The following is a 27,772-nucleotide window of genomic DNA, read 5'->3' as shown; positions in this document are numbered from 1 at the left end:
CAAATGAACCAAAACAAACAAACAAACAAACAACAGCAACAAAATCCCCAAAAAACCTAAGACACACACAAAAAATCAAACAACCTGATTAGGTGGGTGTTTCCTCAACTAATAGCTAATACCAGCCAACTGTCAGAACAGGAAAGTAGCCAACTCTCCTCAAGGAGTTCTGTTCCTTTTCCCTGCCTCCACCTAAAATGCAGCTTAGATAAAACTGCATATCAAACTTGTCAAAATGCTAAGGACAGCATTTTCGAAAACATACAATTATTCAGGAGTTTTTTCCTCTCCTGTCGTCCCCTCCCTCCCTTTGATATGAGGAGAAACCAGAACATTAAGTAACAATAACAACAACAACAAAAATAGCAGTAGTAGAATAAAAACTTGTTTTCGTGAACTTTTCTCCATAACTTTTCATGCACACTCCCTAGTGCTTCATTCTTCTGGTTGATTCAATTTTTAGACCAGGATTATTATGAGAGCAGCATATATCCTGTAAGCTTTTCCCCAATCAATGTGACCCACAGGACAGTCCTCACCACATCAGCACTGGTAAATCATCTGCTCTACCACTGACAGCATGATCGCTCAGGGAAGGGGGAGGGAAGATGCTTGCTCTCCCTTAACATTACATAGCAGCAGGAAAGGGGCTCAAGTCAGGAGAAGCAAAAGTGGGAGAACAATCCTTGTTTCTTTGTGGCAACAAGGAGATGCCAGAAGCCATTAGGGAGAGGGAAGGGCCCTGCTTCCAAAGCAGGAGGAAGAATCATAGAAGGGCTAGAAGCCCATCTCATTCCACTCCCCTGCTGTAGGCAGGGAAATCTGCCACTATGGTCTTGTTGGCTGCTCCAAGCCCTATCCAGCCTGGCCTTGGACACTTCCAGGGATGGGGCAGCCACAGCTGCTCTGGGCACCCTGTACCTCCTCACCCTCACGTTTCTTCCCAAAATCCCATCTAACCCTGCCTGCTGGCAGTAGGAAGCCAGTCCCTGTGTCTGTTACTCCAGACCCTTGTCCAAAGTCCCTCTCCAGCTCTCTTGAAGCCCCTTTGGGCACTGGAAGGGGCTGTACTGTCTCCTCAGAGACTTTTTGTCTCCAGGTGAACATCCTCAGCTCTCCCGGCCTGGCTCAGAGCGGTGGAGCTTCAGCTCTCGGAACATCTCCATGGCCTCCTCTGGCCTTGCACCAGCAGCTCCTTAATGGTCTTGTGTTAGGAGCCCCAGAGCCGGAGGCAGTGCTCCAGGTGGGGCAGGGAAGCGACACGAGAGCACGGACCGGGCATGCCCAAGTTCACCAAGGGCACATACAACGCTACTAAACACAGACATCACCAATGGCTTCAGACAAAGCCAAGCTGCAAAACTGCTCCAAGACCATCTGCTATCGCTGCCTTGGCCTCTGACAAGCACAACAATGCTGGGACACTCCATTATAACCAACATTAGCTCGCCTGGAGCAGCGAGAGCACAGTAACCAAAACAGCTCGGAGCGGGGCTGCCCTCGCGTATACCCCTTCGCTCCCGGCCGCACTCGGAGGCGGCAGCGGGAACGGGGCACCACACGATGGCCACCCGGACACCCCGAGAAGCTGCTCCCGGAGACTCAAGCTTATGATCCCACAGGAGGAGTACAGGTGCTTCTCCGGCCGGTCCCAACCTGCCGAGGCGCGGCCGGAGGAGCTGTGCCCGCACACCCGAGCTCAGCCCGGCCCTGTGGGAGATGATGGAAGGCTTCTGGCGGAGGAGGCGGAGGAACCGCTGCCCGCCCAGCTTTCCGGCCCACCCCGAGACACCCGGCGCACATCGCGGCCCCGGGACGCCGGTGGCAGCGGCGGCCCCGCCCGGCCCCGCTCGCTGACCTACCCGGCCGGTGCTGGTGTCGGCGGCGGCGCGGAGCAGCGCGCAGAGCAGCGGCAGCAGCGGCCCCGCCGCGCCCAGCGCCCGGCGCGGGCAGCGCGCCATGGCCCCCGCGGGGCCCGGGCCCGGCTCGGCACCAGCGCGGCTCGGAGCGCTCCGGCCCCGGCGCCGCGGCTGCGGCTGCGCGGCTGCCCGGAAGGAGAAGGGGGAAGGGGGACGGCGAAAGAGGAAAGGGAAAGGGAAGGCGGGGTGCGGAGTCCGCTGCTTCCTCTGCCGGTCGGCCCGGGACTGCCCCGTGGGGAGTGCGGCCGCGGGTCGCCGTGACCGGCCGGCGTGTTGCAAGGAATATGCAAAGTTTTCTTAAGAAAGGCTGTTACTCGGTGTGACCATCTCCGGAGAGAATGTGATACCGGCTGCGGATAGCCGACAGCGGGACAACTGGACGGGCGGTCAGCAGGGACATTTCTCAGGGAATGAGGGCTGTGTCGTGCAGATATTTACTAGCTCTAGCTTGTGGAAGGCCTTCCCAGATGAACTGCTATGTACCAGAGGTAGCAGGCGGCGGATTAAGCTCAGCCACGAAATTCACCAGTCTCTCTCCTTCCAATTGCACCCTATTTCCCAAGACACTTCCGGCACATCAGGATCAGCAGGACTCCCCCTGACACCTACACAACCAGCCCCATCTCTCACAGGCTACATGAGCCCTTCCCTCCTGCCAGGCCAAATCATAGCTCTCTCCTGTTCCCCCGCTATTCGGTCTGCTTGCAGGGAGGGAATTGCTTGCTGCAGGCAGCTAGTTCTGCCCCTGAGCAGCTTGGCACCTTGGAGCCTCTTCTCAGCCAGGTAAGCACTGAAAAGTACCAGCAGCCAGAAGATCTTCCCTCTGCTGCTTCAGCCCAGCAAGATCACTCTTGGTTCTGTTCTGAGTTTTCTTTTTTTCATGCCCTCTCCTGGAATAGGAATGACAAGCTCACATTCCATTTGGGCCATACTGTGTAACCAGAGGGGCTGTGAGGATGGAGGCAGGCAGCAGTCTGTTCCTCTGTCCCCTCTGACCATCAGCCCCTGCCAGGACTTTGGGCAGAGAAACTCCTTCCTCCCACTCTCCCTGAGCTCCTACAGTTCTGCTCTGTAAACTGCATTGTATTTCTCTCCAGGGACAACCCTATGCTCTCAACAACACAGTCTATGCCAGCTGACATGTAGCTTTTAGATGCTTCTGAGAATCCTTACTGTGACCCAAATGCACTACAAAGCTGAACTGATCTTTTTTTTCAGAATTCTAGAACTACAGAGGTCTGGTTAAACCTTCCGGGGGGTGTGAGTTAAACTCGTTGCTGCTCAGCAAGAAATCAGTGTGCCCTGCGGAGGCTCCTCAGGGCACCACTCTGTCCTGCCCCGTTGGATTGGCAACACAAGGGACAGTTGTTCACAGCTCGATGGGCCCATGGTGCCTCACGCCATCAGGGCAGAGATGCCACCTCTAGGTGGGCACAAGAGCCAGGGCTGGATGTAACCATGGGCAGCATCTCCCAGGTTATCCATGATTGTGAGACGGGAGCTGCCATCAAGCAAGCTGAGCGGGTGAAGCCCCTGTGGTATGGGGGCCATGGTTCCAACAGAAGTATGGCCAGGCCTGGCAGATTGACTACATCAGGCTGCCTCAAACCCGCCAAGGCAAGTGCTACATGCTCTCAATGGCAGAAGCCAGCACTGGATGGTTGGAGACCTACCCTGTGCCTCATGGCACTGCCCAGAACACCATGCTGGGCCTTGAAAAGCAGTTCCTTTGGAGGCATGGCACCTGTGAGAGAACTGAGTCCAACAAAGGGACTCATCTCAAGGACAGCCTTATCAACACCTGGGCTGGAGAACCTTGCATTCAGTGGGTGTATCACATTCCCGACCCTGCACCAGCAGCCAGGAACGGTCAGCAGTGCAATGAACTCTTCAAAAACACATTGAAGGCAATGGGGGGATGGGACCCTCAAGCAGTGGGAGCTGCATTCAGCAAAGGCTACATGGTTGGTTAATAGCAGAGATTCCACCAACCAAGCTGGCCCTGCCCAATGCACAGCAGGTGGAGACAAAGTTCTGGTGGTGCACATGAGAGGCGTGCTAGGAAAGACTGTTGGGATTAATTCTGCCTCGAGCAAAGACAAATGCACGTGTGGGGTTGTCTTTGCTCAGGGACTGGATTGGACTTGGTGGGTGATGCAGAAAGATGGATAAACACAATGGATATCTCCAGGGGACCTTGTTTTTGGGGTGAATTGCACAAAACACTGTGCCGTTATCCATTTCTGCATGTATGTATCTATCTATGTATATAAAAGGATAATATATGGATGTATATAATTTAAAAGTCAAAGTTTGATGTGACATGTTGGTATGGGAAAATTCAGGGTGAAAAATGCTGTGTGTTTGGGGTGATTTTTTGCTGAATTTTCTCTCATTTGTTACGTGAAAAGGGGGATGTGGCGAGGAGAGAGCAGTTGATGCCTGTGGGGAATGAATTGCCTGTGGGGCAAGTGAGATGCAAAAGAACTGGCCAATGACTCTCCCATTCCACTGGAAACTTCCAGGCAGGGAGGGCAGGGTTGGGCACTGGCTCGCCGAGGGAAGAACCAGCTGGCCATGCTAGGAGCAGGGCACTTTGGGCAGTTTTTGGTGCTTGATCCAGCACTGCTTCAGAATTCTCCTTGCCAGCCATAGGTGAGCCCATTGCTTGCTGTTTGCTGGTTGACGGAGACTTTTACACACTCGCCATCGCCAAGGAAGATTCTCACCATCTGCGTGGGTGCTTCATGGGAAATGGGACTACCCCAGCTATTCTCTCTCTCTCTGGAGAGAGGGAGCCCCAGGGGCTGCTTGACTGAAACCAGAGCAGAGCTGCCATCGCCAGGATACTGCAAGAGCCAGGTGAGAAGCTGGGAAAAGCAGAGCCCCAGCTTCCCTGTGTCCCCGAGGCCGCCGTTAACCCCGGGGCTGGCTCAGGGCTCGCAGCCATGGCCCCTGAGGCCGCCGGGGCCGACAGCGCCCCCCTGGAGCCAGGGCAGAGTCACTGCAGCCCCTCTGCCCCGCCTCAGCTCGCAGCGCCCTCTGCCGGGTGTGCTCAGAACTACAGCAAAGGCAGAACTGCTCAACGGGTGGGAAGAGTCTGGCATTGCTTTGGGGGCGCTGCTGCTTGTTCTCTCCTCTTCACTTACATATACATATCTTTATATTCTAGTGAAGAACTGATATTTCTCTTCCCATATCTTTGCCTGGAGGCCCAGTATTTTCAAGTTGTAATGATTTGGAGGGAGGGGCCTATCTCTCCATTCCAGGAAGATTCCCAGCTTCCTTGGAAGACATCTGTCTTTTCAACCAGGACAATCAGCCATCATTAATGGAGAAATTGACCTAAGAGGTAAAGGAACTCACAGATGTATGCAGCTTCAGCCCTTGTCTAGGAATTGTTCCTGATCTTCACAAAACAGGGGTTTCTATGGCTTGAAGAAGATTCTTGGAATGATCTCTACAGCTCAGCTTTTACCTTCCTCAGAGTGCTCCTTCCCACAGTATGTCACACCAGTCTGGCACAGTTCCTGTGCAGGTGACATCCACTGCCACCTGGACCACTTTACCCACTACTAGTGAGAGGGTGCATGGATCATTCCATTTTTCCCACATCAGCTATTGAGCAGAAATGCCTGTTGTAAATCCTGCCAATTCTTTCTGAATTTATACATACAAGCAAAGATGCCTTGTACAGACTCTACCTTCTTGGAACCCTGGTGATCAGTGGAACAGAGTCTAGCGGTGGACCCTGTAAAGACAATGCTGAGCCCAGTCCTTCCTGACACCTTTGTTAGTGAACAGGGTGAGGGGGCCAGGCTGTGCCCTCCCACACACCAGGAGCAGTGGCTGATCTGCCAGAGAGAAGTGCTGCCATGCAGAGGGACAGTTCAACAAGGGGGACAGTTCAATGACAAGTGCTGAGTCCTGTCCTTGGCAAGGAACAGCCACAGGCAGCGGTGACTGCTGGGGGCCACCCAGTTGGAAACCTGAAGTTTGGCAGGGTTCTGCTGGACACCAGGATGCCCATGGGGCAGCAATGTGCTCCTGCAGCAACGCAGAACAGCGTCCTGGGCTGCACTGGGAGCTGTGCCACAGCTGGCAGAGGGAGGGGATCCTTTCCCTCTGCTCCACAGCAGTGAGGCAGCCCTGGAGTGCTGGGCCCAGAGCTGGGCTGCCCAGGACGGGACACAGGGACAGACTGGACAGAGTCCAGCACAGGGCCATGAAGCTGATGGAGGGACTGCAGCGTCTCTGCCATGAGGAGAGGCTGAGAGAGCTGGCACTGCCCAGCCTGGAGCAGAGCAGGCTCAGGGCATCTCATCCCTGGGCATGAAAAGCCAGGGGGAGGCTGCAGAGGGGACAGGGCCAGGGACAGCCCGGGGGCCTCGGGCACAAAGTGACCCAGAGGAGGGGCCCTCCGAGCTCAGGAGACACTGCTGCACTGGGAGGGTGGCCGAGCACTGCCGCAGGTGCCCGGGGAGCTGGGGGAGTCTCCATCCCTGCAGAGACTCAAAAGCCACCTGGACACATCCTGGGCAGCCGGCTCTGGCTGGCCCTGATGGAGCAGGGGCTGGGCAAGGTGACCTCCAGAGGTGCCTCCAGCCTCCCCCAGCCTGAGACTCTGTCACTCTGAGAACAAACAGGCTGCAGCTTCCTAAGGACAAATGAAAAAGCTCCACACGTGGCACATTGCTCCTGCCTTCACCAAAGTGCTTCATGGCACATGTCCCTCTCCTGCAGATTCCTCCCTGGAGCGAGGATGTTCCTCAAGGTCACGCCTTGAGCCTGAGAGAAATGTTTGCTCGTGGTCATTGGTTTGGGTGAGTAGCATTAATCTTTAATTAAGACTTGGTTTTGCTGGCTGGACTGGAATTGCTTCAATGTTCCTTCAGATATAATGCACTATAATGGAATTTATCGTTCTGCACTGGGTAGTAAATAACCCTGATATAGATCTATTAGTTTATTAGTGATCAAAATAAACTCTTTATTTTTCTATAAATATATCCTTAATCCTATGGAACAGAGTTGTATAAAGGTTCAATTACACCTATACTATCCTTTAAACATAAACTACTGACTAAGTCTAAATCTATATCCAGCTGCCGCCTGGCTCCTCTCTGAGACGTTCAGGAAGCAAGGAGGTCCCTTCTGCAGCTTGTGTCTCCTGCCTGCTCCCTGCACAGCTCTCCAGGTGGTGCTGTCGCTCTTGGGCCAGCTGTGACTGCAGCAGGGACACCTGAAAGAGGCACAAGGCCCCGCTCAGACAAGCCCACGCTGGCAGGAGCACCTGCAGCCCCACGGTACCGGCTCTCGGGGCACACACAGCCTCCAGCTCCAGCCCTCACCAATACTCTGCCCTTGGGCAAGGGGAAAGGAACAGGCTCCCACACACAACAGAGCTCAGAGCATCAACAAGTCCAGCTCAAGGCTGCCAAACCCTTCCCACCTACATCCCTCAGCCACCACAGGTCTATTACAGACTTCCAATGGGATTAAGGAACCCAGCTCTGATTTCCAGAGAACACATTTAGGCCACTGACCCTTTTCTTCACAGGCTGTGCCTCAACTCGAGGGCTGCTGCTCTCCTGAGCTACTGGAGGACTCTTCTATTTCAAAAGTCGACCAATTTCTATCAGTAGAGTCATGGACAGGCAAGGTAAAGTAGTCTGGAGGGAACACTCTCCTAAAAGTTCTGATTCTTCTCCTTTCAGGGTCCACCTGCACATTGGATAGGAGAGAGGGTCACAGAAAGCTGTCAGCAAACATGGAGCAAAACACCTCTGGGCATCAAGGCAGGGAGAGCCCTACTCGGAGACCCTGAACTGCACCAGACCACACTGGGGGCAAAAAGCTCTCGCTGGAGGCTGTGCAAGAGAGGCCAGTGTGTGTGTGCAGGGACACGGGGCCAGGGAGGGAGGCAGCACAGTGAAGGTGCCCTTGTGAAAGCCATGGGCTGCCACAAGAGAGAGAACAAACAAAGGGCTGGGCCACAGCAGGGACAGGGACAGGCAAGGGGACAAGCAGAGGTCTCCAAAGCACTGCCAGGCCTAAGGCGCCAAGTTCCAGAGGAGCCTGAGGCTGTGCAGAGGCAGTCAAAGCCCAATTTACCTGCTCACCACTTCTCCTGTGCACAGTGTATAATTCAGGCCTCTCTCTCTTCTCCTTCTCTGCTGATGCATGTGGTTTCTTAGATTCCAGGCTGGTCCTTGAGCCAGGTAACAGGTGCTTCTCTTGTGCTCCAACAGCCTGCTGGGTGTTTAGAGAGGAGATGATTCCCATATCATCCCCATTTCAAACACCACAGAAGCTGTCCCTCAGAAATCTCCATCTCAGGAAGCATCCTCGAAGCACCAGCAGTGCAGCTCCTGTTCAGCCCCCTCGGTACAAAACTCAGCTGGGTTTAGTTCATCACTCTGCTCACCTGCTCCATTCCTTCCCACACCAATCCCAAACCCCTACGTGTTGCCTCCCCTTTTGTGGGCACAGGAGAAGCAGCTCCCCATGCCCAGCTTTGGCCTGGAGACGTTTGAATAGCAAGCTCCTACATAGGCAGCCCAAGGTCAGGGAGCAAATTCTCCCTCTCCCAAACATCAGAGCATTCCACATGGGATCAGATCACAATGTGGGCAACCAAGCCCAGGGGAAGAATGAGCCTTGAAGCAATGCCGAGTGCTTGAAACTCCTCTAACTCTTTTTTCCTGACACCACAGGCTTCTGTTCCTGATGAGTTTGAGGCTGTGCAGAGGCAGTCAAAGCCCAATTTACCTGCTCACCACTTCTCCTGTGCACAGTGTATAATTCAGGCCTCTCTCTCTTCTTCTGTGCTGATGCAAGTGGTTTCTTAGATTCCAGGCTGGTCCTTGAGCCAGGTAACAGGTGCTTCTCTTGTGCTCCAACAGCCTGCTGGGTGTTTAGAGAGGACATAATGCCCATATTTCAAAAACTACAGAAGATGTCCCTCAGAATTCTCCATTTCTGGAAGCATCCTCAAAGCACCAGCAGTGCAGCTGCTGTTCAGCCCTCTCGGTACAAAACTCAGCTGGGTTTAGTTCATCACTCTGCTCATCTACTCCATTCCTTTGCACACAGTTCGAACCCCTATGTGTTGCCTCCCCTTTTGTGGGCACAGGAGAAGCAGCTCCCCATGCCCAGCTTTTGGCCTGAAGATGATTTGATCATCAAGCTCCAGAGCTGGATCAGTCATTCTGGGTGTGCCAGGAAACAATCTGGCAGTCAGTGGCCTCTGGCTGGAGCCAGACAGACAGACAAGGCTGCCTGCTGCTGCCCAGGCTGCTTTACCCAAGCAGGCCTGCACTGACAGGGATAGAGACCCACCTCTTCTTGGGAAACATCTCTGGAATAATTCAGGGACACTGGAGTGGACTGAAGGTCAATGCCAGTGCCTGCCTGGATAGAAGTCTTTCCCTTCAGGAAGGCCAAGTGTTTCTGCAGAGCCCCTTTGGCAATTTTAAACTTGGTCAGTGCAGCACTCAGAGTGCTCCCTCCTTCATTCAAAGCACCAGCACCATGCTTCAAATCTTCCTGCATGGTTTCCTTTTCACTATCCAAGTGTTGAAATCTTTCCTGCTGACTTTGCATGTTGAGTGCATGCATTGCATTCTTCTTTTCCAGATCTCTCATCTGCTGCTGGTGCCATTCCCGTTCATGCTGCCAAAACAGGGAGAAAAAGGGTCACTCATTCCCTCTCTCCCTTTGCTTTTCATACCAGATCTGGACTCCTGCTGCAGGGGCAGGCACAGGCTGCCCCTCTCTCTCTGCCCCTCGGGATGCTGCAGAGCTTTGCTGGGCCCCCCTTGATGCTGCCTCTTTCCCAGCTCACTCAGCCCGTCCCAGCTTCCCTTCTGCCCTTCCCTGGCCTCCTGCAGCTCCACTCCAGTGCTCCTTTGGGCAGGAGCTGCCAGAACTGCAGCCAGGATTGCAAATGCACACTAAGCAGGATTCAGGCAGTGCCACGAGGATGTGCTCTCCATCAGGGAGGAAGGGAAGAGCAAACAGCCCCAGCCTTTCATTCCCTGCCCTTGGGCTGACAGCAGTGGTTTCCCACCTCTCCTGTGTAGAGTTTCCATGGCTCCATCCCCCAGAGCCCCACTGCCCTCTCTGGCAGCAGCAATGGCCACATCAGTCTGTCATTCTCTGCTGCCACTCAGGACGAGTTCTCCCCTTGCAGGCACACGTCCTGCTGGGGATCAGCACTTGCCTTTCCTCTCCTCTCTCCCCACTGGCTGCTCTCCCATGGCCAAGGCCAAACACCCTTCTATTAATAGCAAACTTGGGGCTCTCTCCTTCATTCCAGATCCAGATATTCACAAATCTGAAGATGAGATTGAACACCAGGAATTCCCCAAACCATGCTATGTCAATGGGGACACTGAGGATATTGAGACCTAAAGGTTCTTGGACATGGACGCCCAGCATGGTGGAAAACCAGCAGCAGCCTCAGCATTAACTGGCTTTGCCAGGACTACAACATCTTCTCCTCCTTATTCAGAAGAATGCAATTACAAAAGTTAAACTCGGAAAAAAGGCTCCTTTGAACTATGAACACAAGGCCCAACCATAGCTAGGAAATGGCAATTTGTGGCATCTGCCAATCTCACCAGCACATCTTTCCTTTCCTTCTCCAGCTTTTCCAATTTCATCTGCAGAGATGCCATCTCCTGACGGAGAGCCACAGCCTCTTCCTGCCTTTCAGTGGCCTCTTTCTCCAGGGCAGTTTCTCGAGAGATGTGCTTGGCTTCCTCCTTCCACCAGTCTGCAGGTGGAAAGGGGAAAGGAGAAGGAGAAAGACACAAGCAAAGCAAAGGCAAACTGATGTGCATCCTGCAGAGACAACAGCACTGTCTGCTCTACCTGACTGTGTTTGCCAGGCCCTAAGCCCACAAAGACTCTAAAGCTGACAGAAATGAAGAAAATTTCCAAGTAGAGAAAAAGGCAGGAATGAAAGGGACAAGGTTCATAGGGATAGGAAAGTGTGTTTGCCCTTGGCCATGTACAGAGTGAGCAATTCAATAGAGATAAAGGAGAGGGCATGCCTGTGCAGGCCTGCTCCAGAGAGGCCAATACCCTGGAGACTCTGGCAGGGCCTGGAGTCTCGGGGGAATGGAGCTGAGGCATCCAGCTACAGCTCCTCAGCTGGTGAGACAGCATGGGGCAGTCAGTGGGAGGGGAGAAGCTGTACCTTGCTCAATTTCCTCCAACTCCTTCTGCAGCTCCAGGTTGCGGGCTCTGAGGTTTTCTGTCTGAACTTTTGTCTTCCTCAGCTCAGCCTCCACAGCCTTAGACTGTATGGCCAAGGCAAGAGCTTTGTCATCAGAGCTCTGGAGCTTCACACGCAGCTCAGACACCTCAGCCTCCAGCACGTGCACTGAGTCCCTCAAAGAGCGTTCTCCTGCTTGGGACTCCTGCAGCTCCTTCAGCAGCTGCTTCAGCCGAGTTCCCTGGGAAGCCTCCATCTGCAGCACTGCATCCTGCAGGGCCTGGATCTGAAAGATGGATGCACAGAGCCTCAGGGACAGGGCTGCTCCTGAGGCAGCAGGGTGGGCCGCAGGAAGAGCAACAAAGGAGAAATCATTTCAGGCCAAAAACATGCCAAACCCAGAAGGCACAGAAGGAAGGATTGCAATGGAGACAAATGGAGAGAAAACAGGGAAAGGGAGGCAATGGGCATCCTTGGGCTGCAGCTCTGAACAGCGGCTGAACTGGCTGTGCTGGAAGTGCCCTGCCCAGGCTGCCACAGCCACCTCTGTGTCCCCACATTGCTCAGAGCCTGGCACAGGCACCAACTCTGTCTGGGACAACACTGCTAACAGAGGGACAGAGAAGCTCCAGAGGAGTCTGCTGCTGCTTCGCCTCCCACATTTCCTGCTGGGACCCAGGAGAGGATGGGGGAAAACTTCTGCAGCAGACACCAGATCCAGCCTCAGGCTCAGGGTGCAGCAGCAGCCCCGGGCAGAACACGGCACCTGTGGATGCTGCTGGGAGGGAATAGAGGTTGGGGCCTCCAAGGCAAAGGTGCTGTTGTGTGTCCCTGGAGAAGAGGATGCCACTGCACAGCTTACCTGTTTGTTGAGCTCCCGCAGTTGTCCAGCGCGGTTTGAAGAGAGCTGTTCGGCCGTCTGAAGAGCAGATTGACACTGAGACACCTGATTGTTCAGTGTCAGGTTCTGTTCTTCCAGTGTCTTGAGGCACACATTCTTTTCCTCCAGAGACAGAATCAGCCTGGAAGGGAAGCAAGCCACTCATTACTAAATCATATCACATTTTATCAACATTTAGGACTTGCACCGCCCCTCAGAGAAAAACTGCTCTTCCTGATGAGGTTTGTCTCAACAACTTGTCTCTTTGTTCCTCCTGCAGTCCCAGCCCAGCATGTGCCTGCTCTGCTTTTGTCCCTGAAAGAACAGTGAGTTCCTGCCTCCATACCCTACCCTCTTTTTGAGATGGGAATGTGAATACAAACCTAACAAAGTCTTGCAATGATGACATTAGAGGAGAGGAACAATTTCCTTCTGACTAAACAGGCTCCAAAGCAGGGAGGTTTGGTCAGCATGGAAGAGACATTTCCTCCCCCATCTTACACATTCAGGTAGGAAGGGCAGCACCGTAGAGCCAGGGCATCTCTGGCAAGTTCCCTGACATTTACCAGCACCCATCCTACATTCAGCTGGAGAAACAAAGGCCAAAGTGGCAACTGAGGCTTGGAGCACAACCTCATGGAAGATGCACAAGGCTCCAGGCAAGCAGGAGTGCCCTGCCTTTCCTTTGTCTCCTTCTTGGAGGAAGAATCCTGTGGCACTGAAGCATGGCAGGACTTGATTGGCTGCAGGAGCCCCCCATACCTTGGCCCTGTTTCTTGCATTATTTGCACAGTCAGAAATGCCTGTGACTGTGCAGGGTGGCAGGGACCCTGCTTGACCCCCTGCAGGCACCGGGGGACATTTGATGAGGAACGATGCAACAGAGACATTCTTGTTTCTGGGCTGCCTCCAAGACCAATCTGGCCTAGAGCAGCAATCAGGGCCTTAAGATGGTTCTGCCCAGAAAAAGCATCAGATGCCAGGCTGATCCAGACTCCAAAGGCTTCAAGTTACAGGCCCCAAGGTGGAGCTGATGGATGGATCCAGCTCCTTACAGTGCAGCTGGGGCAGTGTCAACACCCCCACCTAACAACACAATATCCCCTTGAGGGAAAGGGCTACCCCAAAAGCCTTTTTCTTCAGAAAAACTCTATCTGAAGGCTTAAAAGTAAAGAAAATGAAACTCTACATCCAGACAATTAGATGTGTCTACATGGCGATTTCAGAATCTGCCACTTAGGAAATGCTGCCAGAGCCCCTGGCAGGTGCAAGGATGGCAAAGAGGGAATCCATTCAGCACAATGCAGAGTGCCACAGGATTTCATTTACCTGTTTTTTTCCCTCTCTAGGGCATTGACAGAAGCCTGCAATTCTGAATTTTGCTGAGCCACTTCTTCCCATTCCTTCTCCAAGTTCTGCAGATGCTCTTGCAGCTCCTTGTTCTGATGTTCTGCCTCCTCCAGCATCTTCTGCATCTGCTCAACCTCCAGCAGCTTCTGCCTGGACTCTTCCTGGTCCTCCCTCCCATCTTGCTGGGCTCTCTGCACAGTCCTTTCCTGGCACTCTCGGGAGGCTGCCAGCTGAGATGTCAACTCTCCCACCTCCAATCAAACAGAACAAAGCAGTCAGAGGCTACAGCCACAGCTACAGTCACAGTCAGCCACAGCACAGGCTGTGAGCAAAGGTAAAGGAAAACTTTCCACTTCACCCTGTCCTGAGAGCACCAGATTCACAAAGGATATGGACAACTTGTTTCAGTCTCTAAGTGGCCCACCACCAAGCAGTGCACCTGAGAAAGCACCTGCCAAAGCAAGGCTAGCAAGAAGAGGCCAGCAGGAATCCATGCTGCTGCTTGCTGGCCAGCAGCACAGAGGACTAGCCCAGCTGTCCAGAGCAGCAGCTGACATTCAGCAGAGCACTGAGTGTCCTTCAGAGCAGCTGCCATGGAGCCCCCAGAACATGAGACAGCCCCAGGGCTCAGCCCAGCAGCTGCTGCTCTGCCATGGAAAAGCAAGAAGGCCACAGACCCCTCGCTGCATGACTGCAGTGCCACTGCTCTCTCACTCACCTGCTTTTGTAGAGCCTCCCTCTGCTCCAGGAGGAGATTCATTTCCTCTTTGAGGCCCTGTAGCTCTTCCTCGTGCCTCCTCTGAGCTGCCTGGGCTTCACTGTGAGCTTCCTTCAGCTCAGCTTGCAGATTTGCCTTCATGGTCTGGCAACACAATGCAGAGTCACTTCCTGGGACCTGCCCTGAGGCTCAGCTTTTTCCACTTGCTGCCTCAAAATCCCATTCCCTCGGCTGCTTCTTTTGGCTTCTGTACCCAGCTCTGCTTCCACTGCAAGCCTTCCTTCCTGGGGCTGAGCTCTGGAGCTTACCAGGCTCTGTGCTCCCAGGGCCTGAAGCAGCCCTTACTTCCTCAGTCCCAGGAGCTGCCTTTTGTGCCCTTGTCACTGCCCTGCCCTCTGTTGCCTGCCTACTCACACTTACCTGCCCCTTCTCTTGCTGCTCTGTCACCTCCTGCCTGAGCTGCTGGACCTGCTGGCGGGCTCGGCTGAGCTCTCCCTCAGTTTGGAGCAGTGCCTCTGATAAAGCACTCTTCTCCTTCTGCTCTTCCAGCAGGACCTGCACAGGAGGAAAGAGCAGAGGGCTTCACACTCCTCCTGCAACATCCCCGTGGCAAGGGCCAAAGGCTGATGGGCTCCCGTGCTCTCAGAGCACTTGGCTGCTGCTGCCCGGGGCCACTGCCTGCCCTGGGGGAGACACAGCTTCCCAGGAAGTGACTTAAAACCCAGCCCAGAAGACATCTCTGCATTGCTGTTCAGAAATACTCCAGGCAAGCCTTTAAAAAGATTTTTCTCTTGTCAGCATTCTTGCTGCACCCTCTGCATGCCCACAAAAGAACAGTCCTACAAACTCACCTTGGCCATGAACATCTACCAGTACACACCAAAAGGGCAGCAGAAGGAGAACAGTGAAGATACCCTGAGGTACATCTTTGAACAACAGAGCACAAGAGCAGCACAAAACTCTCAGCTGACAGCTGATGTTTCTGCCTGGCTTCCTATGAGAGGGCTCATTCCTGGTGCCAAAGACAGCCCCGTTCAGCTTTCACCTCCCCTAATTCAGTGCAGAAGACACGGAGGGCATGCTCCACACAGCCCCATATCCTGCCATCTCCCACAGCTCCAGCCTTGCAAAAAATCACACCAGTTCTCCTCTCACAATCATTACCTCTTGCTTGGCATTTTCAAATCTCCTTAGTTCTTCTTGAGCCAGCAGGGTGGCAACTTTCTGCCTCATCTCAGACAGCACCTTCTTGTGCTCCTGCTCTCTCTCTGCCTTCTCTTTTTCCCATTGCTCCAGTGTCTCCTGCATCTCTACATGGTGCCTTTCACGCTCACTTGCCTGAGGAGGGGAGGAAAACTTTGCAAGACGAAGTCCCAGGCAAGCTTGTGGCTGAATGATGTGAAGCTCCATCCCTCCCACAACCCCCAACTGGAAAGGACAACAGCACTGGATTTCTGCAGAGCAGAAACTGTGTCCTGTTAGGGAATTCAAAAGGAGGCTCAGCAGGTGCAGGATTCACAGACTTGTGGAAACCCTTCTGCTGGCAAAGACCTTCCCAAGCACCAAGTCCAAGCACTCAGAAGAGGAGGTGTCACCTTCCCCTCTCTGCTGCCCCAGTCACAAGGACTGAAGGACCAGGGACAAGGGGCCTGTTCCATTTGCTTCCAGCCCAAAGCTAATCCCTCTGCCCACCATGGAAGCACAGCAAGAAAGGAAACGAGTTCCCAAGGCTGCAGCCACCAGCACTGTTGGCATCTGCTCCATGTTGGCATCTGCTCCACGTTGGCATCTGCTCTGTGGCTGGTGGGACTCGGGGATGATCCTGCCCTGGGCTGCCACGCTTTGGGTGGGCCCTGCCCAACCTGCTCTGGAACTCCTCTTACACCCTCCCTGAAGCCATGGCTGCATTTACTGTCCCAGCACCATCCTGGGGCCCTTCACGCTCCTCCAAGTCTCAGCTGCTGGCTCTGCTGCCCAGCCCAGCAGCGGGAGGCCTCTGGCAGAGAATTGCTGCCCTTTCACACCCTCAGCCTCTGCTTGTGCTACATCAATCCACAGGGCTGGCTTGGACAATTCAGAAGCATATTGTCCCCTACCAGGTCTTGCAGGAGCTTCTTTATTTCCAGTTGCTGAGCAGTTCCCTGAAGCCTGAGGCTTTCCTGATGCTGCTGCTCTGCCTGCAGGAGCTGTTGAGCTGTGTCTTCCTGTTCCTGCCTCCTGAGAGCTCTCTCTGCTTCCAGCTCACCTTGCAGGCCCTTCACTTGTCCTGCAAACATGACCAACAGCAAGAGTCACGCTCTTTACTGACTTTACTGACCTCAGGCCCTTTCAGTGCCTCCATGCCCAGCACTCATCAGAAGCTCTGTGGACAGAGACAGCTTTGCAGGGTGCTCAGCTGCTCTATGCAGGGGCAGCACCACAAACAAAGCACACGAGGTTCTCACCTTCAGTCACCTCCTTGGCCTGTGTGACTGAGAGCACTTGAGCTTCCAGATGGTTCCTGCTCATCTCCAGCTGTGATATCTGCTGCTGAGCAGCAAACAGCCGGGACCGCAGCTTCTCCTTTGCTGACCTACAAGTTGCAAATATAGACAGACATGAGTTGCTTGCTCCAGACACCCACAGCCGCTTATTCCAGGGCGACGTGGCTCAAGATCCCCACGCCTGAGGATAGAAAATGGGTCACCTGGAAACTCATCCAGAGAAGGCACATCTGGGCCATTTCCAGAGCAGAGCAGGGCCTCTGAGGGACTGCCCAGGCCTTCCTTATGGCCTGGCCTAGCACAGCCTGCCCAGCCCAACTTGGCCTCAACAGCCAAACCTTCACTTGCTGTTCCTCACCTATGACTCTGGGTAGCTGTGCCCAAACAGGCTGGAGCAACAAGCAAAAGCCCAGCCCCTGCTCACAGCCCTTCTCTCATCAGCACTTCCAAGCTGCTCTGCAGGGGGACAGAACAGACTCTTGTCCTGGCTGACTCCTGACTTTTTAATGCTCCTGATGATGGACAGAAAGGTACATCATCTTCCAGACACCCAGTATTTAATGAGGCTTCCGAACTACTTTGCAGATACAGTAAAATCTCATGGTCATGGCAGCACTTGTAAAAAATCGGAACAGCCTTTTGTTTGAATTACAACTACCTGAATGCAGAGACTGCAGTTTCAACCCTTGCAAGGTCCAGCAGTAGACTTGCTGCCTTTATTTGAGTGTTGCTGAACAAGCAGGCAGGAGCCCAAGGGACTTGTCCTTCTTTACACAGTGAGAGGAACCATGCAAAGGGACCTTGGCAGGTTTGGCAGCTGGGTGCCCATCAACAATCAGCAAGAATGCCCAGAGGCTGTTGAGAATTCCAACGAGCTTTCCCTGCTGCTCTCTAACCAGCACTACATCCTGTCCCACACTTTTCAAGGGTGTGCTTGGAAGCAGAAATGCCTCAAGATTTTCAGCAGAAGCCTCTGGCTCCACCCTGAATGGCAGCGTGCTACTCCCAGTGTGCCAAGGTAAGAGCCTGGAATGCTGAAGATGAAGCTTCCTGGTCTGCAGATCAGGATCATGTCAAGCTACTCAGAAAGGAATGAGGGATGTTCGGTGCCCAGAACAAGGAACCAAACCCAAGAGAAACTTGAGGTTTCACTCTGCAATTGCATGGTTGAATTACTCCTCAGTTCATGGCTGGCTGGATTGCTTTTGACATCCCACAGGAATGTGCTTGGCGGCACAAACAGGAGCCCAAGGCTCACGAGAGCTTTGCTGGCTTTGCATGCCAGAAAAATAACCTTCACATTGTGGCCTAATTTTTTTTTTTAAGACTCTTCCATATTCAGCCCATGCAATGTAAAAGCATCTGAAAAGTTTCAATTCCGTGCCTTTACCTGGTCTTTGCCAGCCGCCTGGCAAGGTCTTGTCGGAGCCCCTCGCTGGCTGCCAGTCGGCCCTCAAGGTCAGCCTTCTGGGCCAGCAGCTCCTCCTCTCTGCCCACCTGGGCCCCTTCATGCCCTTGGCCAGAGGATTCCTGGCTCAGCTGCTCCAGACACCGGCTCGATGACTCTTCCTCCTGGGAAACCTGCAAGTGGGACAAGGTACAGCTGGAGCCCTTCCTGGGCAGCCCTGTGCAGAGCCAGCCAGTGCCACCTGACAGGCAGCCAGAGGACAAGGAGCACCTGTGCTCTGGCCTCAAAGTTTCACAGCATCTGCCCTATGCAGGTCTGATAGCCTGAACTGCCAAAAGCCTCTGGCACTGTTACCTTGGGAGTGCTGTGTCAGGCCCTGCTGCCTTGTCTGGGACCAGAGAGCTCCTTCCCTACAACATCCCTACTCCAAACTCTGTGTTGTCACCTAATAACACTGCATCTTCCACAAGTGCCAATACAATTTACTCTAAGCACCAGCAGTGCTGAACATTTTCAGCCATTGATCCAAAACTCAGCCGGCTTAAGTCCATCATTCTGCTCACCTGCTCCATTCCTTCCCACACCAATTCCAGACACCCATGTTTCCACTTTTACAGGCACAGGAGAAGCAGCTCCCCATGCCCAGCTTTTGCCCTGGAGCTGGTCTGAACACCAAGCTCCAGAGCTGGATCAGTCATTCTGGGTGTGCCAGGAAACAATCTGGCAGTCAATGGCCTCTGGCTGGAGCCAGGCACACAGACAAGGCTGCCTGCTGCTGCCCAGGCTGCTTTACCCAAGCAGGCCTGCACTGACAGGGATAGAGACCCACCTCTTCTTGGGAAACATCTCTGGAATAATTCAGGGACACTGGAGTGGACTGAAGGTCAGTGCCCGTGCCTGCCTGGATAGAAGTCTTTCCCTTCAGGATGTCTAAGTTTTTCTTCAGAGCCCCTTTGGCAAGTTCACACTTGTTGAGTGCAGAACGCAGTACTTGAGTTTTGTCCCTCAATTTCTTCAAAGCAGCAGCACCATGCTCCAAATCTTCCTCCAGGTCTTCCCCCTCCACCTCCAATTCTTGAGTATTTCTCTTATGATTTCTCATCTCAGTAGCATGAATTTCATTCTTTTCCACATCTCTCATCTGCTGCTGGTGCAATTCCTGTTCATGCTGCCAAAACAAGGAGAAAAAGGGTCACTCGTTCCCTCTCTCCCTTTGCTTTTCATACCAGATCTGGACTCCTGCTGCAGGGGCAGGCACAGGCTGCCCCTCTCTCTCTGCCCCTCGGGATGCTGCAGAGCTTTGCTGGGCCCCCCTTGACGCTGCATCTTTCCCAGCTCACTCAGCCCGTCCCAGCTTCCCTTCTGCCCTTCCCTGGCCTGCAGCTCCACTCCAGTGCTCCTTTGGGCAGGAGCTGCCAGAACTGCAGCCAGGATTGCAAGTGCACACTAAGCAGGATTCAGGCAGTGCCATGAGGATGTGCTCTCCATCAGGGAGGAAGGGAAGAGCAAACAGCCCCGGCCTTTCATTCCCTGCCCTTGGGCTGACAGCAGTGGTTTCCCACCTCTCCTGTGTAGAGTTTCCATGGCTTCATCCCCCAGAGCCCCACTGCCCTCTCTGGCAGCAGCAATGGCCACATCAGTCTGTCATTCTCTGCTGCCACTCAGGACGAGTTCTCCCCTTGCAGGCACACGTCCTGCTGGGGATCAGCACTTGCCTTTCCTCTCCTCTCTCCCCACTGGCTGCTCTCCCATGGCCAAGGCCAAACACCTTTCTATTAACAGCAAACTTGGGGCTCTCCCCCTCCTTCCAGATCCAGATATTCAGAAATCTGAAGATGGGATTGGACACCAGGAATCCCCCAAACCATGCAATGTCCGTGGGGGTACTGAGGACATGGAGAACTAAAGGTTCTAGGGCACGGAAGCCCAGCATGGAGGAAAATCAGCAGCCTCGGCATTACTGGTTTTGCCATGACTACATCATCTTCTCCTCCTTATTCAGAAAAATTCAATTACAAAAGTTAAATTTAGAAAAGGTGCTCTTTAGAACTATGAACACAAGGTCCAAACATAGGTAGGAAACGGCACTTTGTGGCATCTGCCAATCTCACCAGCACATCTTTCCTTTCCTTCTCCAGCTTTTCCAATTTCCTCTGCAGAGAGTGACAATGAGTCACATCCTCTTCCTTCAGGGCAATGACATCTTTCTTCTGGGTGCTTTCTAGAGAGGTTTTCTGGTGTTCTGCCTTCAACATTGCTGCAGGAGGGAAGGGGAAGGAGGAGGGGAAAAGAAAAGTCGAGTTAAACTGACGTGCATCCTGCAGATTCAACAGCACTGTCTTCTCTACCTGCCTGTGTTTGCCAGGCTCTAAGCCCACAATGGCTCCAAAGCTGTCAGAAATGAAGGAAACTTCCAGGTACAGAAAAAGGCAGGAATGAAAGGGACAAATTTCAGAGGGATAGGAAAGTGTGTTTGCTCTTGGTCTTGTGCAGAGTGAGCAATTCAAGAGAGACAAAGGAGAGGAATGCCTGTGCAGGCCTGCTCCAGAGAGGCCAATAGCCTGGAGGCTCTGGCAGGGCCTGGAGTTTGGGGGAATGGAGCTGAGGCATCCAGCTACAGCTCCTTAGCACAGACACAGCACCTGAGAGGCACCAGCTGTGCACGGGATCAGCCCTAGCACAGTCATATGGCACTGCCAGCCACAGCATCTTTCTCAGGAGAAAGCTTTCACTGCCACTCGGATGGAGAAATCTCCTGCTGTCTGTTTTTGCCCTCTGCCATCTCTGGGCACTTTTCCTCTGCGAGGCATCAGTGAGATCTCCGCTGATGAGAGAGAGCATGGGGCAGTCGATGGTGGAGGAGAAGCTTTACCTTGCTCACTTTGCTCCAGCTGTTTCAGCAGCTCCCTATTGCGAGCCCTGAGATTGTCTCTCTGAGCCTGTCTTTTCCTCAGCTCTAGCTCCAAGGCGTTACACTGTGTGACAATGGCCTGTGCTCTTTGGTCAGAGCTCTGGGGCCTCATGCACAGCTCAGACTCCTCAGTTTCCAGCTGCTTCTGTCGAGGTTCAAGGCAAGCTCCCTTCGTCTTCACGGCCTCCAGCAGGGCCCAGGCCTGGAAAATGGATGCACAGGGCCTCAGGGACAGGGCTGCACCAGAGGCAGCAGAGTGGGCCGCAGGGAGAGCAACAAAGGAGAAATGACTTCAAGCCAAACCCAGAAGGCACAGAAGCAGGGATTGCAATGGAGACAAATGGAGAGAAAACAGGGAAAGACAAAGGGCATCCTTGGGCTGCAGCTCTGAACAGCGGCTGGACTGGCTGTGCTGGAAGTGCCCTGCCCAGGCTGCCACAGCCACCTCTGTGTCCCCACATTGCTCAGAGCCTGGCACAGGCACCAACTCTGTCTGGGACAACACTGCTAACAGAGGGACAGAGAAGCTCCAGAGGAGTCTGCTGCTGCTTCTCCTCCCACATTTCCTGCTGGGACCCAGGAGAGGATGGGGGAAAACTTCTGCAGCAGACACCAGATCCAGCCTCAGGCTCAGGGTGCAGCAGCAGCCCCGGGCAGAACACGGCAGCTGTGGATGCTGCTGGGAGGGAAAAGAGGTTGGGGCCTCCAAGGCAAAGGTGCTGTTGTGTGTCCCTGGAGAAGAGGATGCCACTGCACAGCTTACCTGCGTGTTGAGCCCCAGCAGTTCTCTTCTATGCTCAGAATAGAGCTGTTCTGTCTCCTGAAGGGCAGATTGACATTGAGACACCTGATTTTTCAGTGCCAAGTTCTGTTCTTCCAGTTTCTTGAGGCACACATTCTTTTCCTCCAGAGACAGAATCAGCCTGGAAGGGAAGCAAGCCACTCATTACTAAATCATATCACATTTTATCAACTCTTAGGACTTGCACCACACCTCAGAGAAAAACTGCTCTGTCTGATGAGGTTTGTCTCAACAACTTGTCTCTTTGTTCCTCCTGCAGTCCCAGCCCAGCATGTGCCTGCTCTGCTTTTGTCCCTGAAAGAACAGTGAGTTCCTGCCTCCATACCCTACCTTCTTTTTCAGATGGGAATGTGAATACAAACCTAACAAAGTCTTGCAATGACGACATTAGAGGAGAGGAACAATTTCCTTCTCTCTAAACAGGCTCCAAAGCAGGGAGGTTTGGTCAGCATGGAAGAAACATTTCCTCCCCCATCTTACACATTCAGGTAGGAGGAGCAGCACCCTAGAGCCAGGGCATCCCTGGCAAGTTCCCTGACATTTACCAGCACCCATCCTACTTTCAGCTGGAGAAACAAAGGCCAAAGTGGCAACTGAGGCTTGGAGCACAACCTCATGGAAGATGCACAAGGCTCCAGGCAAGCAGGAGTGCCCTGCCTTTCCTTTGTCTCCTTCTTGGAGGAAGAATCCTGTGGCACTGAAGCCTGGCAGAACTTGATCAGCAACAGGAGCCCCCATACCTTGGCCCTGTTTCTTGCATTCTTTGCACAGTCAGAAATGCCTGTGACTGTGCAGGGTGGCAGGGACCCTGCTTGACCCCCTGCAGGCACCGGGGGACATTTGATGAGGAACGATGCAACAGAGACATTCTTGTTTCTGGGCTGCCTCCAAGGCCAATGTGGCCTAGAGCAGCAATCAGGGCCTTAAGATGGTTCTGCCCAGAAAAAGCATCAGATGCCAGGCTGATCCAGACTCCAAATGCTTCAAGTTACAGGCCCCAAGGTGGAGCTGATGGATGGATCCAGCTCCTTACAGTGCAGCTGGGGCAGTGTCAACACCCCCACCTAACAACACAATATCCCCTTGAGGGAAAGGGCTACCCCAAAAGCCTTTTTCTTCAGAAAAACTCTATCTGAAGGCTTAAAAGTAAAGAAAATGAAACTCAACATCCAGACAATAGATGTGTCTACATGGCAATTTCAGAATCTGCCACTTAGGAAATGCTGCCAGAGCTCCTGGCAGGTGCAAGGATGGCAAAGAGGGAATCCATTCAGCACAATGCAGAGTGCCACAGGATTTCATTTACCTGTTTTTTTCCCTCTCTAGGGCATTGACAGAAGCTTGCAATTCTGAATTTTGCTGAGCCACTTCTTCCCATTCCTTCTCCAAGTTCTGCAGATGCTCTTGCCTTTCCTTGTTCTGATGTTCTGCCTCCTCCAGCATCTTCTGCATCTGCTCAACCTCCAGCAGCTTCTGCCTGGACTCTTCCTGGGCCTTCCTCACATCTTGCTGGGCCCTCTGCACAGTCCTTTCCTGGCACTCTCGGGAGGCTGCCAGCTGAGATGTCAACTCTCCCACCTCCAATCAAACAGAACAAAGCAGTCAGAGGCTACAGCCACAGCTACAGTCACAGTCAGCCACAGCACAGGCTGTGAGCAAAGGTAAAAGAGAATTTTCCTCTACTCCCTGTCGTGAGAGCACCAGATTCACAAAGGATATGGACAAATTGTTTCAGTCTCTAAGTGGCCCACCACCAAGGGCACCTGAGAAAACACCTGCCAAAGCAAGGCTAGCAAGAAGAGGCCAGCAGGAATCCATGCTGCTGCTTGCTGGCCAACAGCACAGAGGACTAGCCCAGCTGTCCAGAGCAGCAGCTGACATTCAGCAGAGCACTGAGTGTCCTTCAGAGCAGCTGCCATGGAGCCCCCTGAGCATGAGACAGCCCCAGGGCTCAGCCCAGCAGCTGCTGCTCTGCCATGGAAAAGCAAGAAGGCCACAGACCCCTCGCTGCATGACTGCAGTGCCACTGCTCTCTCACTCACCTGTTAGACTGTGTCTCGGACGGGCTGTTTGGGGTCCACTCTGGCTAACTCTTGACCCCAGCCCACACGGTCTTACATAGACAAAAGCAAAAGATTGTGAAGCGTTCCTCTGCACGTGTTAACATTCTCCCTTTATTCCAAGAGACAATTCAGATGGACAGATGGCAGAGGAGGGCGTTCCCTTGTTACAGGGGACTTTTATGCCCGGGGGAGTGGGGGCAGAGGAAGAGGTCCACAGCCCATGGGATACCAGTGAGGAGTGGGGAGGGGAGGGGTAACCCAGGAAGAGACCACCAGGGGGTACTGGGGCGGTTGAAGGAGAGACCATGTGATGGGGGGAAGAACAAACCATGTGATATAACATCAACTATTCAGTGCAATATGACAACCACTCAGTGCAAATACTCTAATCCCCCAGTGCGAAACCAGCAACTAAATAAACTATTAAGTGCAATACAACACCTCCCCCTTTTTCTGTTAAAATTACAGAAAAAGTGTCAGCCTATTTCTGACACAGATTATGAAGTGCAATACAACACTCACCTGCTTTTGTAGAGCCTCCCTCTGCTCCAGGAGGAGATTCATTTCCTCTTTGAGGCCGTGTAGCTCTTCCTCGTGCCTCCTCTGCGCTGCCTGGGCTTCACTGTGAGCTTCCTTCAGCTCAGCTTGCAGATTTGCCTTGATGGTCTGGCAACAAAATGCAGAACAACTTCCTGGGACCTGCCCTGAGGCTCAGCTTTTTCCACTTGCTGCCTCAAAATCCCATTCCCTCGGCTGCTTCTTTTGGCTTCTGTACCCAGCTCTGCTTCCACTGCAAGCCTTCCTTCCTGGGGCTGAGCTCTGGAGCTTACCAGGCTCTGTGCTCCCAGGGCCTGAAGCAGCCCTTGCTTCCTCAGTCCCAGGAGCTGCCTTTTGTGCCCTTGTCACTGCCCTGCCCTCTGTTGCCTGCCTACTCACACTTACCTGCCCCTTCTCTTGCTGCTCTGTCACCTCCTGCCTGAGCTGCTGGACCTGCTGGCGGGCTCGGCTGAGCTCTCCCTCAGTTTGGAGCAGTGCCTCTGATAAAGCACTCTTCTCCTTCTGCTCTTCCAGCAGGACCTGCACAGGAGGAAAGAGCAGAGGGCTTCACACTCCTCCTGCAACATCCCCGTGGCAAGGGCCAAAGGCTGATGGGCTCCCGTGCTCTCAGAGCACTTGGCTGCTGCTGCCCTGGGCCACTGCCTGCCCTGGGGGAGACACAGCTTCCCAGGAAGTGACTTAAAACCCAGCCCAGAAGACATCTCTGCATTGCTGTTCAGAAATACTCCAGGCAAGCCTTTAAAAAGATTTTTCTCTTGTCAGCATTCTTGCTGCACCCTCTGCATGCCCACAAAAGAACAGTCCTACAAACTCACCTTGGCCATGAACATCTACCAGTACACACCAAAAGGGCAGCAGAAGGAGAACAGTGAAGATACCCTGAGGTACATCTTTGAACAACAGAGCACAAGAGCAGCACAAAACTCTCAGCTGACAGCTGATGTTTCTGCCTGGCTTCCTATGAGAGGGCTCATTCCTGGTGCCAAAGACAGCCCCGTTCAGCTTTCACCTCCCCTAATTCAGTGCAGAAGACACGGAGGGCATGCTCCACACAGCCCCATATCCTGCCATCTCCCACAGCTCCAGCCTTGCAAAAAATCACACCAGTTCTCCTCTCACAATCATTACCTCTTGCTTGGCATTTTCAAATCTCCATAGTTGTTCTTGTTGAGCCAGCAGGGTAGCAACTTTCTGCCTCATCTCAGACAGCACCTTCTTGTGCTCCTGCTCTCTCTCTGCCTTCTCTTTTTCCCATTGCTCCAGTGTCTCCTGCATCTCTGCACGGTGCCTTTCACGCTCACTTGCCTGAGGAGGGGAGGAAAACTTTGCAAGATGAAGTCCCAGGGAAGCTCATGCTGAAAGATGTGACGCTCCATCCCTCCCACAACACCCAACTGGAAAAGACAACAACACTGGCTTTCTGCAGAGCAGAAACTGTGTCCTGTCAGGGAATTCAAAAGGAGGCTCAGCAGGTGCAGGAATCACAGACTTGTGGAATCTCTTCTGCTGGCAAAGACCTTCCCAAGCACCAAGTCCAAGCACTCGGAAGAGGAGGTGTCACCTTCCCCTCTCTGCTGCCCCAGTCACAAGGACTGAAGGACCAGGGACAAGGGGCCTGTTCCATTTGCTTCCAGCCCAAAGCTAATCCCTCTGTCCACCATGGAAGCACAGCAAGAAAGGAAACGAGTTCCCAAGGCTGCAGCCACCAGGACTGTTGGCATCTGCTCCACGTTGGCATCTGCTCCATGCTGGCATCTGCTCCATGCTGGCATCTGCTCCACGTTGGCATCTGCTCTGTGGCTGGTGGGACTCGGGGATGATCCTGCCCTGGGCTGCCACGCTTTGGGTGGGCCCTGCCCAACCTGCTCTGGAACTCCTCTTACACCCTCCCTGAAGCCATGGCTGCATTTACTGTCCCAGCACCATCCTGGGGCCCTTCACGCTCCTCCAAGTCTCAGCTGCTGGCTCTGCTGCCCAGCCCAGCAGCGGGAGGCCTCTGGCAGAGAATTGCTGCCCTTTCACACCCTCAGCCTCTGCTTGTGCTACATCAATCCACAGGGCTGGCTTGGACAATTCAGAAGCATATTGTCCCCTACCAGGTCTTGCAGGAGCTTCTTTATTTCCAGTTGCTGAGCAGTTCCCTGAAGCCTGAGGCTTTCCTGATGCTGCTGCTCTGCCTGCAGGAGCTGTTGAGCTGTGTCTTCCTGTTCCTGCCTCCTGAGAGCTCTCTCTGCTTCCAGCTCATGTTGCAGGCCCTTCACTTGTCCTGCAAACATGACCAAGAGCAAGAGTCACGCTCTTTACTGACTTTACTGACCGCAGGCCATTTCAGTGCCTCCAGCCCCAGCACTCCTCAGAAGCTCTGTGGACAGAGACAGCTTTGCAGGGTGCTCAGCTTCTCTAGGCAGGGGCAGCACCACAAACAAAGCACACGAGGTTCTCACCTTCAATCACCTCCTTGGCCTGTGTGACTGAGAGCACTTGAGCTTCCAGATGGTTCCTGATCATCTCCAGCTGTGATATCTGCTGCTGAGCAGCACACAGCCTGGATTGCAGGCTCTCCTTTGCTGACCTACAAGTTGCAAATATGGACAGACATGAGTTGCTTGCTCCAGACACCCACAGCCGCGTATTCCAGGGCGACGTGGCTCAAGATCCCCACGCCTGAGGATGGAAAATGGGTCACCTGGAAACTTGTCCACAGAAGGCACATCTGGGCCATTTCCAGAGCAGAGCAGGGCCTCTGAGGGACTGCCCAGGCCTTCCTTATGGCCTGCCATAGCACAGCCTGCCCAGCCCAACTTGGCCTCAACAGCCAAACCTTCACTTGCTGTTCCTGACCTATGACTCTGGGTAGCTGTGCCCAAACAGGCTGGAGCAACAAGCAAAAGCCCAGCCCCTGCTCACAGCCCTTCTCTCATCAGCACTTCCAAGCTGCTCTGCAGGGGGACAGAACAGACTCTTGTCCTGGCTGACTCCTGAATTTTAATGCTCTTGAAAATGGACAGAAAGGTACATCATCTTCCAGACACCCAGTATTTAACGAGGCTTCCGAACTACTTTGCAGATCCAGTAAAATCTCATGGTCATGGCAGCACTTGTAAATAATCAGAACTGGTTTTTGTCCAAATTACAACTACCTGAATGCAGAGACTGCAGTTTCAACTTCTGCAAGGTCCACCAGTAGACTTGCTGCCTTTATTTGAGTGTTGCTGAACAAGCAGGCAGGAGCCCAAGGGACTTGTCCTTCTTTACACAGTGAGAGGGACCATGCAAAGGGACCTTGGCAGGTTTGGCAGCTGGGTGCCCATCAACAATCAGCAAGAATACCCAGAGGCTGTTGAGCATTCCAAAGAGCTTTCCCTGCTGCTCTCTAACCAGCACTACATCCTGTCCCACACTTTTCAAGAGTGTGCTTGGAAGCAGAAATGCCTCAAGATTTTCAGCAGAAGCCTCT

At 53.4% G+C, this 27,772-nt stretch overlaps 1 protein-coding gene and 1 long non-coding RNA gene across 2 annotated transcripts in view; both read right to left on the bottom strand.

Annotated features, from left to right (window-relative positions):
* Positions 1–2,055, bottom strand: part of MMP24 (matrix metallopeptidase 24) — a 40,389-nt gene extending 38,334 nt beyond the window's left edge. The window contains exon 1 of the mRNA XM_005496221.4: positions 1,863–2,055. Coding sequence (XP_005496278.1) covers positions 1,863–1,961 — 99 coding nt within the window. The 5' untranslated portion in view covers positions 1,962–2,055. The remainder of the gene's footprint in view (positions 1–1,862) is intronic.
* A 23,427-nt stretch (positions 2,056–25,482) lies between these two features.
* LOC141731111 (uncharacterized) lies at positions 25,483–26,906 on the bottom strand. The gene is made up of 3 exons (XR_012583044.1): positions 26,760–26,906; positions 26,412–26,581; positions 25,483–25,620 (listed from the first exon to the last, which is right to left on the bottom strand). It is a non-coding gene; the product is annotated as an uncharacterized LOC141731111 (long non-coding RNA).
* Positions 26,907–27,772: the final 866 nt, after the last annotated feature.

Source organism: Zonotrichia albicollis, chromosome 17 (genome assembly GCF_047830755.1).
Source record: "Zonotrichia albicollis isolate bZonAlb1 chromosome 17, bZonAlb1.hap1, whole genome shotgun sequence".
In the NCBI taxonomy this organism is placed as follows: domain Eukaryota; kingdom Metazoa; phylum Chordata; class Aves; order Passeriformes; family Passerellidae; genus Zonotrichia; species Zonotrichia albicollis.
This window is presented reverse-complemented; position numbering and strand designations above follow the sequence as displayed.